Source organism: Pseudophryne corroboree, chromosome 6 (assembly GCF_028390025.1).
Source record: "Pseudophryne corroboree isolate aPseCor3 chromosome 6, aPseCor3.hap2, whole genome shotgun sequence".
NCBI lineage: Eukaryota > Metazoa > Chordata > Amphibia > Anura > Myobatrachidae > Pseudophryne > Pseudophryne corroboree.
The window spans coordinates 24,344,727-24,363,709 of record NC_086449.1 but is presented as its reverse complement, the minus strand read 5'-3'; the positions used below and the strand labels follow the sequence as shown (position 1 = coordinate 24,363,709).

At 45.4% G+C, this 18,983-nt stretch overlaps 2 protein-coding genes across 2 annotated transcripts; one reads left to right on the top strand and one right to left on the bottom strand.

Annotated features, from left to right (window-relative positions):
- Window positions 1-381: 381 nt before the first annotated feature.
- On the bottom strand, window positions 382-6,842 carry LOC134935921 (zona pellucida sperm-binding protein 3-like). The gene is made up of 8 exons (XM_063930775.1): window positions 6,290-6,842; window positions 4,749-4,867; window positions 3,977-4,080; window positions 3,730-3,907; window positions 3,536-3,656; window positions 3,312-3,403; window positions 962-1,092; window positions 382-625 (listed from the first exon to the last, which is right to left on the bottom strand). Exons 1-8 carry the CDS (start codon window positions 6,809-6,811, stop codon window positions 402-404), a joined length of 1,491 nt encoding a protein of 496 aa, XP_063786845.1. The 5' UTR covers window positions 6,812-6,842; the 3' UTR covers window positions 382-401.
- Window positions 6,843-8,893: 2,051 nt separating this feature from the next.
- On the top strand, window positions 8,894-15,838 carry LOC134935920 (zona pellucida sperm-binding protein 3-like). The gene is made up of 8 exons (XM_063930774.1): window positions 8,894-9,458; window positions 11,585-11,703; window positions 12,512-12,615; window positions 12,693-12,870; window positions 12,944-13,064; window positions 14,121-14,212; window positions 14,292-14,422; window positions 15,573-15,838. Exons 1-8 carry the CDS (start codon window positions 8,937-8,939, stop codon window positions 15,812-15,814), a joined length of 1,509 nt encoding a protein of 502 aa, XP_063786844.1. The 5' UTR covers window positions 8,894-8,936; the 3' UTR covers window positions 15,815-15,838.
- The last annotated feature ends 3,145 nt before the right edge of the window (window positions 15,839-18,983 follow it).

The window sequence follows — 18,983 nt, the reverse complement described above, 5'->3', positions numbered from 1 at the left end:
ACCAGAATTTCTGATTGCAGCCCTGCACCACACTAAACTCCGGCACATTGTGGAATATTTGATCCCTACTGCAAGCCACCACATTTTTACTGTACATACCCGTGCTCTGGTTTCCCCCTCTCCCCTTCTTTGTCAAGAATGGAATTTAGATCAGCTGCAGTTTGCCATGAGGGCCTTGCAGCTAACTGGATTAACCCAACAGATAACTGCCCACACACACGTGGCCAAGTTAGATACGTATTGCTCAGGAGATGAAATCACAGAAGTGACCTGATCACCTGTTTCTAAATTGGCATTGTTGATGGTTATACAGCAATTACACAAGTCTGACCTATTTTGTTTGGCTTGTTTTGACTTTGCCAAAACATATTGACCCAAGAATAAGGTGGTAATGAAGTATTTTATTTCTCTGCATCCTGTACAAGAGCATGTGTATTCATCAAGCGTTTCACAACTAATGTAAGAAAGCCAAGCAACACAACCAAACTGACAGACACAATGGCCACCAGAATCCACTGTTCCAGATGCCCAGACTCTATGGTCATTCTGGAAGCCTGGACATGTCCTGCTCCAACCACCAGCAGAGGACCCAAAGTCACTAATCCATGTTCTCCAGTAGATGAGCCTGCAGGGAAGAACAGCAGCTTCCATTAACATCCATGTCTCATGTTACATATGGTTAACAATGTTTGCTTCCAGTCACCCATTTCAGGTCAGTATACCCCCCCCCCCCCCCCCACCAATTAATCAGTATAGCCCCTTGACTACACAACACTTTTGCATCCCCACAGGCTAAACAAACTTACTGCCGATATACAAATTTTACAGCCAGGCCACTCACAACCACCTAGGGCCAAGAATGGTCAGAAATATGCAAGGTCCATTCCTGTGATCCAATTATACAATAGCTGCCTACCCAACCTTAACTAGGAGAACATCAAGAATAAGGTCTGCAACTCACCATCCACAAGCTCTCTTTTGCCAATTACTCTTGGTCTCCCAAACGGCAATACCAATCTCCTGGATGTACCAGCACAGTTCTTTGTATCACAGCATTGGCAGATAGCATTGGAGCCATCTACAGCTGTCCAGCTAAGGAGACAGATGTTATTGAGAAAGCTACTCTTCATTCCTGCTATATAGAATCAATTAATTGTATGGACAGACTCCTTTCATACAATAGAGATAGTGATAGTAGGGCCTCATACTTGTTTGAGTGACTGAGGTATGAAGAAATTGATGCTATATGCTGTATGTTACATAGTATTTGAGGTTGAAGAGGCAAATTGCCCATAGTGTTCAACCTGTTTTAAGTTGTGATGATTCTACATACTTGCTAAATAATGTTTTATGACTAGTTAGCTACTATAACTCATGTTACCCCTGGATTAACCACATTGATATTTTAAGTATTATAACCTTGGATAGCTTTCATTCAGAAATTTATCCATTCCTTTTTTAAATCCAATTACAGAGTCCGCCATTACCACCTTCCCTGGCAGGGAATTCCACATCCTGATTGCCCTAACAGTGAAGAACCCTTTCCTCCATTGCGTTCGGAACTCTCCTCCAGTCGCAGCGAGTGCCCACGTGTCCTAAACTGCGTTTTAATAAATAATTCCTCTGATAACTCTTTGTGATGTCCCTTTACATATTTGAAGATTATAATCTCCTTTTAGGCACCTCTTTTCTAGTGTATACATATTCAGCCTAGTAAGTCTTTCCTTATAGTCCAGTCCTTCTAGGCATTTAAACAATTTAGTAGCTCGCCTTTGAACACTTTCGAGTTCACTGATGTCTATACAATGGTGCCCAAAACTGAACACAGTATTCCAGGTGCAGACATACCAACGCCTTATATAGCGGCATGATTACATCCGAGTCCCTTGTCTCAGTTCCCCTTTTTATGCACGCTAGCACCTTACTGGCCTTCTTTACTGTGTTTTGACATGGTGTACGGTTATTAAGCCTATCAATGAATACCCCCCAAATTTTCCAACTCTGTTTCCCCTAGGCGTTCCCCATTTAATATGTAGGATGCAAGTTTGTTTTTAGTCCCAAAATGCATAACCTTTCATTTGTCTGTATTGAACCTCATTTTCCATTTAGACGCCCAGAGTTCAAGTTTAGATAGATCATTCTGCAAGGACTCCCCATCCAATTCTGAATTAATTACCTTACACAGTTTAGTATCATCTGCAAAGATTGACACTGCTTTCCAGGCCTATTTCTAGGTCATTGATAAATATGTTGAACAGTAGTGGTCCGAGTACAGACCCTTGTGGTATTCCGCTGACTATTGGGGACCAGGTTGAAGACTTCCCGTTGACCACTACTCACTGTACCCTGCTAGCCAACCAGCTGCTTATCCATGTGCAAATAGTTTTTCCTAGGCCAATCTCCTTTAATTTGATAATCAGTCTCCTATGAGGAACTGTATCGAAGGCTTTTGCAAAATCTAGGAAGACCACATCCACTGCTTTTCCTTGATAAAGATTATTGCTCACTTCCTCGTAGAAGCTAATTAAGTTAGTCTGATATGACCTGTCCCTCACAAACCCATGCTGGTTCTTGCTAATAATTCTAGCGGACTTTAGATACTCCTGTATGACGTCCCTTAGAATTCCTTCCAATATTTTCCCCACTATAGATGTTAAACTGGTCTGTAGTTTCCCGGAAGATTTTTGGATCCCTTTTTAAATAATGGCACTACCTCAGCAATACGCCAATCCTTCGGTACCATGCCTGATCTAATTGAAAATCAAGTATAGGGGTCGTGCTAGTTGTGAACTAAGCTCCATAAGAACCCTCGGGTGAAGTCCATCAGGACCAGGTGATTTATTAATCTTAATTTTGCTTACTCTCCCGGACTACTTCTACGCTTAAACAAGTATCTAACCATGAATCATTAACTGTCACAATTGTTATTCTCTACTCCCACCATCAGTTCTTCACTGGTGAATACTGATGAAAAGAATTTGTTCAGTATTTCCGCTTTTATTTCATCATCATTTATCAATTCTCCGAATTCATCTTTTAATGGACCTATATTCTCCTTTAAACTTTTACCGTTCGTGTATTTAAAAAAACTTTAGGATTGGTTTTACTGTCTATAGCGATTTGCTTTTCATTTTCCATTTTAGCTGCTCTTATGAAGTAGATCTCTAGGGACTAAAGTTTCCAATATACTTTAAGTTTGCCAAGTATCACTTACTGCTGAACAGTTATCTCAGCTACAGCAGAATTTATAACACTATCCTCACATGCACTGATTTATACAAGTTGTAGAAGCTACAGTAGGACATCCTCACCTGCTAGATGCCTTCACATAGGAACAGGCCTTGTTCATGGGATCAGGAACCTGAGTGGCTGCAGCAGCTCTCAACGTACAAGTGATATAGATCTGGGGAGGGAGAGGATACACAGCTCATGACAAAGGAAAGACAATAGGTCTAGATGTATACAGCATAGAAGAGGCACAGTCAACATTCTCTCCTATTGAGGAGGTATTGGCATTTCCAACCCCAATCCTCACCAGAGAGACATCTATCCCAGTGAACCGGAAAGCATCAACCATGAACCGAAGCTTGTCTGGATCAGGTCTTGGGGATATGAAGGCAGAAGAGGAATCTTCTTGCTGACCGTCCACCAGGCAACTATAGAATACATTAGTTATTGGCACAAGGTGGAACCAAGAGATCGACCTAAACAGTAACCTGTATAGCTTACCCATTGTAAGCAATGAGAGCATAATTAGGGGTGGACTGGACATCAGGAGACAGAGTGGCCACACAGCTATCCACAAACAGCATCATAGGGACATGGTTCTGAGTGTCCACAGAGGCCTCTATGTAGAGCATGTCCCCCAGCTGGAAGTCAGAGGAAGGTCTGGGAGCACTCCAGTCATCTGTAAGGAAATCAGAATTAGAAGAGACCAGACCCAGCACCACCATAATGTACCTTCCACCTCACTCACCCATCATCAGCTGCAAGGAGAAAGACAGCCTCTCTTCTGAGGACACGGTGGTACTGAACGGAACCCATGTTGGCTTGATAGCATTGCTGCTCACATTTCCATGTCTACACAAGATTAATAAACCCACCATCAGTGGTCCAATGTTACAGGCAGAAGAAAACAGCCATGTTCATACATTCAACAGTGGTTACTTGCAGCATCATCATACTTTAGGTCTGTTTTGATGCAGTTCTACCAGCTGTCTATGATTGTGAAGTGGTGCAGATAGATGTTACGCCTACATTCTCAGATCCAAGAGATCACAATGTGGTCAGCAGACTGAGACAGGATAATACTATATTCCAGCGTTCTCTCACTCATACACTGTAGTGCAGAAAAGTAATACAGGCTTACAGTATTAGTGTCTTTTTCTATGGTGGTGCTTGGCTTAAGCCTACAAGGTCACTTCTCAGTGGTGAACATTGCTGGACACAAGTGTCACCACCTTCATACAACCCTGACACCATAAGTCTCTCGTCTTGCAGCCTCCCATCACCAGAAGGGAATTGTGCCTCACAAAAGTCTCATGAAGAATACCTAGTCCCCCATTGTGTTGGCCAACACTTTGTGATGTTATCCAGGGTGTGATATGCTGTCACAGGCCACTATTCCACCCCCTCCCTTCCTCCCCTCAGAGACTGCCAAGTATAGCATTATCCTACCATAGCAGAGAACCCATAAACTAAGTCACACAAAAAAAAAAGTTAAACAAATTCTGGGCACAACCACTCACCGGGGGTAGAAACACTGGATGGGAACCACAGCAGGGTTGGTCCTGATGATGGGAACACCACTGAGGGATGTTGGAGTGTAGGTCAGGGAGGTGGTATAGATCAGCCAGTCTGCCATCATCTGTAGGACAAAGCAGAGACATTTCTCCATCACCCGGTCTGCAGACCCTGGTAATGCCAGAAGTTCTTATACAGGGACAGTCTTTAATGAAAGATCTGTTGCCCTCACACCTTATATCTAGGCTGCAGAATACCTGAAGGGGGAGGGGAGGGGGGGGTGTTGAGTGCAAAAAAAGCCCCTTGAGGGCTTGGTAGTGAGCTGTGCTCACCACAGGTTCTATTTCTACCCTACGGGTGTTGTGGACAGCACGAGTGCGAATAGTCCTTGCTGGTCAGCATGCTGACTGTTCATATTTTGAGCAGGCAGGATATAGGGGTCGGTATTGACCAGTGGTATCTTAACCGCTGGTCATATACAGTAACTACATCTCCTCATGAGGTATTGAGAGACAGCCAGTGCCCAGGAACAGCACGCTATACACAGCGTACCAACTACACCATAGTAAGGCCTGCCCCATATCACATCTGCAGCAACCCGAATAGAGTATACCTCACGGTTACACATTACCCTAGCACACTGACGACACGTCATAAATGTTCCCCAGCCCGGGCTATACTCCCCTGACACTGCATCACTGCCCAGGAGGGAGATCACAAGGCAGACCTCAGCTTCCATTGGAGACTGTCTTATCTGTAGAATCTAGTCTATGGATAAAGGGTGATTTTTTTTTTGACCTGGCCACCACACAATCCTTCTGCCAATTACCACCACAGGTGCACTACCGGGGTGTAGCTACCATAGGTACAGCTGCTATGGGGCCCAGAGCCAAGAGGGGCTACCTTCCCTGTTACACATGTTCTATACACTTCACCATTGGGAGATACATAGGGGGACTAGAACTTTTGCCTTGTTGTCTACAATATATCTAGTTATGCCCATGGGCCGGTTCCTTTTAGTGTTGTATAAATTGAACTGGATGCCATTATGATGTTATACAATATGAACTGGGGTACTATGCCATGGTGTGAATTAGGGGTACTGTATTGCATGTTGTGACTTACATTAGTGTGGCCTATTATGTGGCAGAGTGATGTCTTTCTAAAAGCACTGGGACAGGGGCTTCTTCAAAGTGTTGCTATGGGGTCCAGAATGTTTTAGCTACACCCATGTGCACTACTCAGACAATGTGCATAGAATGGAAGCATAATCAGTGCACTCAAGCTCCCTGCCACTGGTGACCAGCACTCAGTATGAGCCTCAGCAGGTACCAGAGCCTTTTGTAAGGGAAGGTTCATGAGACTTACACTCAGGGTGCACTAGTTATAGTATAGGAAGACATTTCATAAAGCACAATCCGTCAGTAGGAATCCTGTGCCCAAGTTACTATACTAACCCATAGTAATGGACAGGAGACAAGGACACTAGGGGACAACCACCAGGCAAATAGACATCACACCAACATAGAACACAGTCCATCATTACCTGTACTGCATTTCCACACTCCTGGAGGCCAATCTTGAAGACCACACTGGTATCACTGCTCTGGGGGCTGGGACTGCAGGACTGGGGTCCCAAGCTCAAGTCTGAGGCCTTCACCAGCTTCCCATTGCCATACAGGTCTCTCATCACAGTCACCACCATCATGTCCTCACCACACTGCACACTGATAGGAGAGCTCTGGGTTGGTGCCAGCTGTCTAGACTGAGCAGCTCCCCCATCATTCCTAACAGGTGACCCCCATCCCGACACAGGCTGAGCACCCCATCTAGAAGTCCCCAGGCCAGACACTGGTTGAGCAATCCATCTTGAAGACCCCAGGCCAGACACAGGCTGAGCAGCCACCACATGAGATCCTCTAGGCAAACCCCTTGCAGAGGACTGGTGACGCCTCCACCAACTATCTGACTGGCGTCTAACCAAAACATGCTCTCTGGTACTGGCAAATGCTGAGCCATAAACCAGAGCCACCAGCAGCAACCAACTCCACCTCACACACATCCCCATTCTGCCTGCAGGACAAACAGCACAAAGCCAGGAGTGCAGGGTTCAGCCATTTATACCCCTCCCCCAGCTGCTAATACCCCCACCTGGGGCAGGTAATGATCACACTCACCTGACTCCTCTCGCAAAAGAAAAGATTCCTGGATAGAATTCATTATTATTAAATGAACAGTTTTTAATCTTACAACATTATTGATCACCTACTGGAGTCTGTAACATGGCAGTTAGGAGCTGATTGGCTGGAACTTTATCTCCATCCGTCCACTTTATCACTCTCCAAGACTTAGTACATTTCCCCATAAATCTAAAAATGTATCTCAGTCACAATGTGACCAGAACACACCAGGAGATGGTGCTGCTTAATCCATACCTCCCAACATGACCCTCTCCAGGAGGGACACAATGCTCTGCTTCTGGATCTTTCTCTTCATTTATGATTGTCTGCGTCTGTGTTGAACAGGTTCATGGATAAGAAAGGTGTTTCAGAACAGGTGATGGCTATCCTAGATTAAGAGGGAAGTCCAGGAGCAGAGCATTCTGTCCCTCCTGGAGAGGGTCATGTTGGAAGGTATGCTTAATCCATACTTGCCTACCTGACCCGCTCCATGAGGGAGAAAATGCTCTGTTCCTGGACTTTCCTGGTAATGTATGATTGCCATCACCTGTGGTGAGCTAGGCAATTGATAAGAAAGGTGTTTCACCACAGGTGATGGCAATCATACATTACCAGGAAAGTCCAGGAACAGAGCATTTTCTCCCTTATGGAGAGGGTCAGGTAGGCAAGTATGGCTTAATCTGACATGCCACACTTGTACTGAGTCTCTGAATCTGCATAGGAAGTGCTACAATGCAGCGGCTGTGGCTTTTTCCATGTCATATTATATTGTGCTACATTAACAGACCCAGGGGGTCATTCAGACCTGATTGCTGCTGTGAGTTTTCGCATGGATACCCTTAACACCTGGACTGTTAGAGTGCCTTGCGGACCAATGGGTCTATTTACTAAGCTTTGGATGGAGATAAAGTGGACTGAGATAAAGTAGCAGCCAATCGGCTCCTAATTGTCATTTTTCATACCCAGCCTGTGACATGGCAGTTAGGAGCTGATTAGCTGGTACTTTATCTCTCCCCACTTTATCTCAATCTAAGGCTTAGTAAATAGACCTCCAAGTTTGTGAACCTCTGAACTTGGCTGTTCATAGTTTGAGTCATCTGCTGGTGTACAGTATATATAACTTTGCATTATCTACAAGGCTGTACACACATATATCTGTTTGGTAGTACATTTATAGGGGGGGGAAAACTTACCAAATATAATAGACGTTCTGGGGTGCAGGGGATACAAATCTGCTGTGCACACACTCTGAAAACTGCGCAAATCAGACTATGGTGCCCATTTATCAGCGAGTGATAAAACTCAGGCAGCTTCCAACTGTCATTTTTCAAACACATGATAGTTAGGAGCTGATTGGCCATTTATCAGACGCAACAAGATTTATCACACATTGATAAATGAGCCCCTATGTGTGGGAGAGAAGCCGAGGAGTGGGGGTGGAAATGTGTGTGTGGGGGGAGTGGGGGGGTGGGGGGTGGGGGTCAGGTGATTTATTCAGAGGAAAGATTGTCGCAATATATTGTGTGGTTGTGATTACACACTACATGCCCTACCTACCAGATAAAGCACATGCCAATACAAATATAACAAAATCACATGTAGTCTAGTATGACATACACATACATACATACATACATATATATGTGTGCGTATGTGTGTTGGCAAAAGTTCAAACTGTATTTTGCACAGGTGAGAAAATTACTAGTCACCTGTGTACAAGCAGGAATGCTTCTGCAGTACTGCTGTATACAGTAAACAGCTCAGGTTCAGGTTAATTAGATAGATAGATAGATAGATAGATAGATAGATAGATAGATAGATAGATAGATAGATAGATAGATAGATATTACTGTATGTAAATCATAAATACTGCTAGACAACCTTATCTTTGGTGAGAGGAGTCAGGTGAGAGTGATAATCACCTGCCCCAGGTGGGGGTATTAGCAGCTGGGGAGGGGTATAATGGGATGTTCCCTGAACTCTTGGCCTTGTGCTGTTTGTTCTGCAGACAGAATGGGGTTGTGTGTGAGGTGGAGTTGGCTGCTGTTGGTGGTTCTGGTTAATGGTTCAGGAATTGCCAGTGTCAGGGAACGTATCTTGGTTAGGCGGCAGTCAGACAGTTGGTGGAGGCATCACCAGGCCTCTGTGAGGGGCTCTCTTAGAGGTTCTCATGTGGGGGCTGCTCAGCCTGTGTCTGGCCTGGGGTCTTCCAGAGGGGGTGCTCAGCCAGTGTCTGGCCTGGGGTCTTCCAGATGGGGTGCTCAGCCTGTATCAGGATGGGGGTCCCCTGTTAGGTATGATGGAGGAGCTGCTCAGTCTAGACAGCTGGCACCACCCCAGAACTCTCCTATCCGTGTGCAGTGTGGTGAGGACATGATGGTGGTGACTGTGATGAGAGACCTGTATGGCAATGGGAAGCTGGTGAAGGCCTCCGACTTGAGCCTTGGGCCCCAGCCCTGCTATCCTGGTCCCCAGAGCACTGATACCAGTGTGGTCTTTGAGATTGGCCTCCAGGAGTGTGGGAATGCAGTACAGGTAAGTGAAAGGGGGTAAAACCTAGCTTTGGTCTAGTAGGATATCTGGTCAGGGTTTTTTATTCACAAGAGCTGATGCACAGGGCTACTAGGCTGCTCGCCATCAACCCCACACCACCCCCGGCTTACAAATACGTACGGTATCAGCAGTGACACCCCCCCCCCCCCCCCATACACACACTTTTCCCCCTGTGGAACACTGCGGCCATGGGTGGTACTGTTCCTCTGAAAGTGGCACAGTTGGGAGGTATGGATACTTACCTGCAGGGCCAGCTCTCCCAATAGAACTATCCACTGCATTGAGAACTCCCGGAACATAGGCTTCTATAGGCCTTGTCCTCTAGGGGCATAGCCAGAATTTCATGTGCCCCATAGTAACATTTGGAAAGGTCCCTTATTCTGTTGCTTCTAGAGAGGTCCCTTTCTCTGCAGCAGTGGCTTATTTTATACTCCATAGTAATGCTCCGGATCACTGTATGCTCCCTAGTGATGCTCTAGTACCACACAGTCCTCCAGTACCCCTCCCCATTTCAAGCTATGCCATAGTGTCCCCAATGCATTATATATATATATATATATAAAATGTGCCATGGAGAGATATAAAGTACCAACCATTCAGCTCCTAACTGCCATGTCACAGGCTGGGTATGAAAAATGACAGCTATGAGCTGATTGGCTGGTACTTTATCTCCATCCGCTTTATAACTCTCCAAGGCTTGGTACATAGACCCCATGTGAGTGGGTGTGGAACACCCCTCTTCCAGTTTGTTGTATACCACATTGTAGTGCTCCCCCTTTCATATTATGCCATACTATAGTACCTCTAGTTCATACTGTGCCACATTGCAGTGCCCCAGTACATATTATACCATATTACAGTGCCCAGTTCAGATTATGCCAAGTTGCCATTCTATCATCCAATACACACCTCATTCACTGAAAATGGATTGTCACCCCATTTAGGCTTGGCCACCGGCTGAATCCAACTGCTTTGCAGGCAATTCTGGGAATTTTGTGGGCAACTACTGTATATGACCCGTCCAGGGCCCCATAGCAATGACAGTCACTGTAGCTACACCCATGGCGTTGCCTATAATGCAGGAGCTCCTAAGTTTAACTTCCCGGAGCTTGCGGCGTACTAGAAAACTGCAGCCCTATAGAATTCTATGTGCACTGCTGTGCCGGGGGGGGCACAGTGGATACATCTGATATAGGGATGCATTTAATTTGTCAGCTGTCAGGATGCAGACGCCAGAATCCCAATAGTGCCACCAGCCGGAATCCCAGCACACCTGGATTGGGAATAGATCTTGTAGCAAGCCACTGAGCCTGCAGCCTGCAAGGGGACTCTTAACGCTCGCTCCACTGCCGGCATTCTGGCGGGCGGGATTCCGCTGTTGGTATATTGATAGCTGACATCCCGTCCGCTGGTAATACATATTGAATCCCTGATATGCGTTGCAGTAGCGTACCGTATGTGGGGAACATTATGCATTGCGGTAAAGCTTACAAATAGTTTTCATGGGATATAACACTTATTGTGATTATTACACTTCTACAGCTGCGTCCTTGTGTAGTGTACGTCATGTATTGTCGCCTTTGCTGAATGTAAACCTCTCGTGTAACGTGTATGAGGTCCGGCTGCCTGGCAGGTATTGTACCAGCTGTTGTCTGACATTTCTGGCTCCATGTGGCTGCATGAAGTGAGCAGTTGGCGCCGTTAGTATTTAAACCTGTGCAGAACTACTAGTTCCAGCATTCCTTGGTAACTTCTTGCATGCTGGGACTTGTCATTCCCCCATAGCTGGATAACCCTGACCTTGGTAATGTGGTTGTTCCAAATTCCCAAACTCTGTTTCCTGCAATCCTGCTGGAAGTGACAGACCCTGGTGCAGACTGGCAGTGTTACTTAGTCACCACTAGATGGCACACCTTCTTACTGTAGTAATCTATAACCCTTGTTTACCATGTACTAAACTCACAAAACATAGCATAGGGGACCTTTGTATCTGCTACAGTGACATGGCTTGTAGTAGAATAATCTCTGTTCAGTCAGGGAGAACTGATCTGCATGTACAGTAGTACTGGGTGTAAATAATAATAATAATAATCTTATATTGTTCTCAGATGACCGCAGACTCGTTGATCTACACAACCAGTCTGTCGTACAACCCAAAGCCCTCCAGCAGTGTCCCCATTACCAGGTCCAACCCTGCCGTGGTCCCCATCCAGTGCTTCTACCCCCGGTGAGTGTGGCTTTGTGGAATGGAGGGGATTGTATCTTATTAATGAGTGGGAGCTGCCACACTAGTGACTCTCAGCTTTGCTCTGCAATGGAGAAGCTGTGCTCCTGTGCCATAATACTATGTCTTCTGTGCGCCTGTAGACCTCCGAGGCAGTGAAGATGAGCTATAACATAAGTCTACCACACATCCTTGAACAAGGAGGCTCTCTGGTTAAGGCGGCCTCCTAATATACCTTGCCCCAGGCTGCATGCGGAGTAGGGTTGTGTTACAGTCTTCGTTTCATTGGAAGGAAACTTTGAGAATCTCTGAAACTGTTGCTGCACTATTCTAGAAAATGTGGCTTCGCCCACAGCAGATGTGACTTACTAAGTGCTGCTGTCTTTTAGGCATCTTTTAATGTGTCAATGAATATTCTGGATGAAGTCAACTTGGTATCACAACTAGTAATGTATCTTCTACTATAGACACGGTTGTGGCTTTACCTCTTCAGTGAGCCATAGTTGTGTCTGTGGCTAGTCTCATTCCATATATGAAATCTGTTCATAATCTCCCCACTGTTCATATATGCTAAGCACTAAGACCCAGGGAGTTCTGTCCATCAACCTGATGTGCTGCTGCTCAATATAATTGCCACTATCTTAGTACTGTGTGAGACATCTACTGTATAACCTTTGAGCCATACAGTATAGAAGACCTGCACAAACATCATTACCACCGTCCATGTATAATCTCAAATGTTTTGTTTGAGGCTTCTAACAATATACAGTAGATGGATCTGATCAAGGACCATTTGTCTTGTTTTAATTAGACATGGTAATGTGAGCAGCAATGCCATTGAGCCAACATGGGTTCCGTTCAGTACCACCGTGTCCTCAGAAGAGAGGCTGTCCTTCTCCTTGCAGCTGATGATGGGTGAGTGAGGTGGGGGGGTACAGTACGATGGTGCTGGGTCTGGTTGGGTTTCTTCTAATCCTCTGATTTTCTTACAGATGACTGGAGCGCTCCCAATCCTTCCTATGTCTTCACGCTGGGGGACATGTTCTACATAGAGGCCTCTGTGGACACTCAGAACCACGTCCCTATGATGCTGTTTGTGGATAGCTGTGTGGCCACTCTGTCTCCTGATGTCCAGTCCACCCCTAATTATGCTCTCATTGCTTACAATGGGTATGTTCCACAGGTTACTGTTTAGGCTGATCTTGTGGTTCCACCTTGTGCCTTTGACCAATGTGTTCTACAGGTGCCTGGTGGATGGTCAGCAAGAAGATTCCTCTTCTGCCTTCATATCCCCAAGATCTGAACCAGACAAGCTCCAGTTCATGGTTGATGCGTTCCGGTTCACTGGAAGAGATGTCTCTCTGGTGAGGACTTGTACACCCTACTGGTTACATCTTCTAGGATGGGGCCTGGTGTTAATTTTGAGAGGAAAGAAATAGTGCACAGAATACAGAGAACATGGACCCAGCAAGTGTAATGCATGGCCACTGGGCTGTGTATGGGTCAGTGATGAGAAGTGATGCAATAGCCATTAGGCCAACGGGGCCGTGCTGCAAAAAGCCTTGTATTCCAGAGCTTGTTAAAATTCCCAATTTAGAAGACTATGGGGGGGACTGTTTTTGTGATCTAAAATAGTGGGACTGCCCTACATTCTGATAAATATCTTGTTGGGGGAATTTCTCACAAAATCACTTTGATAAATATGCTCCAAAATCCTGTAACCAATAGCTAAAGCTAGCCGTGCACTTTAAGATTTATCTTTGCAACCACCCAACTAAAATCTGGTAATGCATGTTCCCAAATGCCAGAAAACTGTTGCAGAGACGTTGGGCGGGATGTACTAATGTCTAATATTGCAGTAAATTATGTTTACCACACTCCCAGATAACTCCGTCTATGTACTAATAAAGTTTTATTGAAAAAAAAGTGTCTCCTTCAGCATTCCCAAAATCCCACAGCTTTTCCATGACTAAGTCACTCCCCATAGCAACCTGTGGAGATTACAAGCATGTCATATGTACTATTGCTAGCTGCTTCTTCGCCGCCTACCCGTGTAGGTGCTGCTGACTTTTATGTTGAATACCTCCAGTTCGATGCGGTCCAATGGCATGCTTTTGGTACCCCCTCTTCCCCCCCCCCCCAATAAAAAGTCTTCTCCCCCCCCCCCCCTCCTTCATAACCTACCTGTCCAATGCTTAGGAGCAGGGTAGGTACGTAGTTATCAGACTTAAAAATGGGTGATTCACTTGCTCCCATACATTTTCCAGATATTAGTGGGTTGGTGGCATAGATAATCTTTAGGTGTCTGGCCAGCCTTTGTGCAGGAAAATAACTTCATGGTTCAGTGCATTCCTAGTGGAAGCCCCACACTCCCTTCTCTCTGCTTAACTCCTACACTGTAATTTGTTGTCTTTCTTTAGATCTATATCACCTGTTACCTGAGGGCTGCTGCAGCCTCTCAGACCCCGGATCCACTGAACAAAGCCTGTTCCTACAGCAAAGCCTCTAGCAGGTGAGACACTGTGTAGACCCCTGAGACACGTTACTGGTCTTATGAGTCTGTTGACTGACTTCTCCACTCTTCTTCTTAGGTGGTCCACTGTGGAGGGCTCCAATAACATCTGCCAATGCTGTGACACTAGGAACTGTGCTGTGACTACTGGACAGAGCAGATGGGGGCCGATCCACGGAAGGCCAAGAGGAAGGTGGCAGAGAGAAGTTGGTGAGTTCTGAGATGGTGAGATGTTACCAGGCACTGCTGAGTCACTTATACACTGCCAGGCTTCCACGTGCCCTAAATCAAAGGTGGTGCCAGGTCTAGAGTTGGTAAAGGCATCTCCTATACTGCGGACACTGGAGTCACTAAGGACTTATGGCTAGACTTGTTCTTCAAACAGTCTTTGGGGTCTACAGTAAGTACTAAGCCTTAAAGAGATAAAGTGGGAGAGCCAATCGGCTCTTAACTGTCATGTTACAGGCTGTTAGTTGGATGGTATGTTATATCTCTCAAAGAACCCTTTTATCACAGATAATTCTAGGAGGATTACCCTCACTTCAGATGGTTAGGGGTTTCTCCCAGGTCTGTCTGAGTGGTCACTGCTAAAGCACATAGGGGTCTATTCATGAAGCAGTGGAACAGTGGAGAAGTTGCCCATGGCAACTATGTATAATTTTATAGAATGAACTTTAGAAATGTTACCTCAACACTGACTGGTTGCCATGAGCAACTTCTCCACTGGCTCACTTCTCCACCCTTTTCACTGCTTCATGGATAGACCCCATAGTCTCTCTACCTGTAATGGCGCTTGGCATTCACTACCTTGGAATTAGGTTTTGGACATCATAGAGTTCCAGTCATAGCAATAGCTCTTGGTAATGTTTGGGTACGGGTCGTTGGATAGACACAACTTAGGTCTACAGTCATTAGGTTGACCATGGAAGGTCGACATGTACTAGGTCGACATGGGTTTTTTGACTGTTTTTGGCATTGTTTTCTTCGTAAAGTGATGGGGAACCCCAATTGGTGCAGTGTCCCCTCGCATGACTCTCTTCACTTGGCACAGGCTACTGTTCCAATCGTAGTCCACATGGATTAAGAATGAAAAAATCCAAAAAATGTGAGAAACTCATGTCGACCAAATGATCATGTCAACCTAATGACTGTCTACCTAAGCCATGTCGAACTAATGACCGTATCCCATAATATTTTATGGTGACCTTAATGAATACAAGGTGTTAGTACCAATGAGTGGATGGTAAGTTGTCCCAGGCAAGTTGAACCTCTTACCAGTGCCTAATATCGCTGGGTAAATGTTGCACTTCTACTAGATGTTCTGGTTGCTCATATTAAAGCCGAACATCTCCTCTTGCAGGTGATCACTCGCAGGAACATGGACTCTCCACACTGGGGCCTCTTCTGGTGATCGGTGCAGAGTCTAACCCAGCCCCTGGTGTAGCCCGAAGCCAGGCTTCCAGAATGACAGCAGGATCCACGCCTCTAGAACTGTGGGTGCTGGTGGCCGTTGTGTCCGTCAGTCTGATTGGTGTAGCTGTAGGTCTTGTGCTGGTTGTGAAATGTGTCCTAAGGAGACTCTCTCACCAAGACACTGTATAGCAATAAAAAGCTTCAGGAAAATCACTTCTGTCTCCTTATTCTTCTTTAGCCTATAAACCTGAGATACAATGATACTCAAATCCAAAAGAGCTGATAAAGACCTTTTTAAGGATATTGGGACTGGTGATAGCCTGAAGACTGTAAGACACCACTCTAATCACCACTTTCATTTCACCAAACTGAAATCCTTTGTAAGTGCAAAGGGGAAAACTCAGGTTCAATCGCAAATCACAATCCAACCGGAATTTTTGCAGTCACCCCGTTGGTGCATCCGAAGGGCCTGATTGACAGGCGTTGCGGGGGTGGTGACAGGGAAATAGTAGCGTGTCGGCATAAACAGGGGAGCATGTTATCTTGTCGGCTGCATGACGACACATGCTCCCAGACGCACGCTCCCATCTTCAAAATGGCTCCGGGCCACCTGCTGTCACAGCCAGGCTGTGCTGGCAGAACTCTTCCATAATTCTTGTGATCAATCTGAAATTGCGATGGTGCCGCAATTTCAGCGCGATTGCAGTGGGTGGGATGCGGACAGCTTACCTTGTTATCAGCTGGCCCCAGCATGCGAACGAAAGGATTGCAAATTCCGCTAAAAAGCCAAATTTGCAATCTTTACTGCAGGGATGGGGAACCTTTTTGGCCCTCCAGCTACTGAACTACATGTACCAGTATGCCTTGCCACAGTTTTGATGTTTGCCCATGCTAAAACTGTTGCAGGGCATGCTGGGATGTGTAGTTCAACAGCTGGAGGGCGGAAGGTTCCCCATCCTTGCCTTACTGAACAAGGTCCAAAAGTCTCAATGTATGTTTTTGAACTCGGAATATAGCAGGGAAATACAAATCGTAATCAAAACTAAGGGACTAATTCAGACCTGATTGCAACAGCAACATTTTTCTCTAATGGGCAAAACCATGTGCACTGCGGGGGGGGGGGGCAGATGTAACAGAGAGAGTTAGATTTGGGTGCGGTGTGTTCAAACTGAGATCTAAATTGCAGTGTAACAATAAATCAGCCAGTATTTACCCTGCACAGAAACATTATAACCCACCCAAATCTAATTCTCTCTGCACATGTTACATCTGCCCCACCTGCAATGCACATAGTTTTTCCCATTAGAGAAAGATTTTGCTTTTGCGATCAGGTCTAAATTAGGCCCCAAATCCATATACTCCTGGCCTTATTTCCTGAATAAGGAAGAACCTCATTTCCCATAGACTGTATTTAGCTTTTGACAAGGAAGGCAGGATAGGTATACACACAGTACTACGGGATTACTAATTATTGATGGATGCCATTGAGAAGTTCGATAGACTTCTTGGAAAGCAGCCACTAACCCCTATTGCACACTGTAACTGAAGCCGTTGCGGCCGCTGTAATAAATCCTTTACCTTCGTATTCTGTCCCCAGTTAGCGTACACAGTCCCGTACTGTGCACGCACTTTGCGTATACACGCCGGAATAACCGTGCAGCTTACACTCAGTGCATACACACACCGACACGCTGAGAGCACGAGGTAGCTCTAGGTGTGGCAATTACACTATACAAACGCTCAACAGAAACTGAATGCGACACCAGTATTTGATTGTAAGTTGTGGTCCAAAGCAGCAGCAAGTAATAATATATTTGAAAAAGGGGTTTACAATAAGTTACAATATAAATGGTACAACACCATACAATTCAATCACAGAGAGAGTCACACCCAATGATACGTACGCTTTGTCGCTTGCGCCACCCGGATCCGGTCCCCAGTCGAGACGACCTATGAGTCTTTAAAAAGCAGAGAGAGAGAGAGTGTGACTGGCCCAGGTGCAAGGTTTATATACCCTTGCCCAAAATACAATACAATGGGGTTGTATGCTCTCCACTGGTTGGAGGGATGGTCATTTACAGTACAGGAGAGGTCATTGGTCGGTTTGAAGAGATGGGCGATGCCTTGATCCAGGGGTGTGTACAGCTGGTCAGCTCTGGATTCCCACCGCATACCAAGTACATAATAAACACAAATATACCTTTTAGTCAGCCTTTGCGAATGACTATTTGCAATGACATGCGATCTTCTCCAAACCAACACCGGATTATTACTCATAATTATCCGAACACGTAGATACCATGCATGATGCTCTGATCAGTTACTGTCCCCTCGCATACTGTAAAGGTGTATAAATCCCTTGTTGTGCCTTGTAAATAAGTAAAAGTTGCATGAGGGGAAAGGGGAGACTGTGTAATGTGTGTACTAAGTTTGGGAAATATGTAATGTGTGACAGATATTTCCATGTTCATTAGGTTACTTTGTTATGTTATCTCCAGGCAACATGATCCTACACATGAAATGACCAACCATTCTCAAGATACACACACACACACACACACACACACACACACACACACACACACACACACACACAAAAATATATATATATATATATATATATTTATTTATTTATTTGTCTCCCTGCTATTATATCAAAGGTTTTCTAGACTGCAGGCTGCCTGTAGTTAATAATTTGAAAACGCAGGCTTAGGTGTATCTATTGGGATATTTGTTTCCCGTTGTTCTGGCCCCTACCAAATGATGACTTGTTCGGTTTGTGTTTGTCTTTCTTCACAGACCAGGGGGTCTGTTCAAACATTGGAGTGAACAAGACATTGTGTTGGAAGGATGTGCATGTTTGGTTAGATGTGTGTGTGTGTGTGTGTGTGTGTGTGTGTGTGTGTGTGTGTGTGTACAGTGACTCGACACACAGGCTGGGCACTGTGGCATGTGTCTAATCATTTCCATTGCAAGTAAGAATCTTTCTGTAATTGCTCATACCATGCCCGTACGCGCACTCCCGTGGGAGGCGATTGTACGCAATTTGCAAGTATGCGCATGCACGGCAGACTGAGTACATGCATGGCTGCCATCTGTGTGGTGTTTGCATTGCAATATTTTCCGACTTCGACAATCCACCCTTTGGCAGTCAACAATAACTGCCACTAATATTAATAACAGAAAAAATATTTACATGCTATACATTACAATGGGCGAGTACGTATCTTGCAAGAGGGAGAAAAGGTCATAGGTGAGAAATGGATGGCCTAGTGTGATAGGAAAAACGTGTATGTATGAGTAACTGCCTGAGGGGGATGTATCATCGTGCATCACTAGCTTCTAGGCTTTGCAAAGT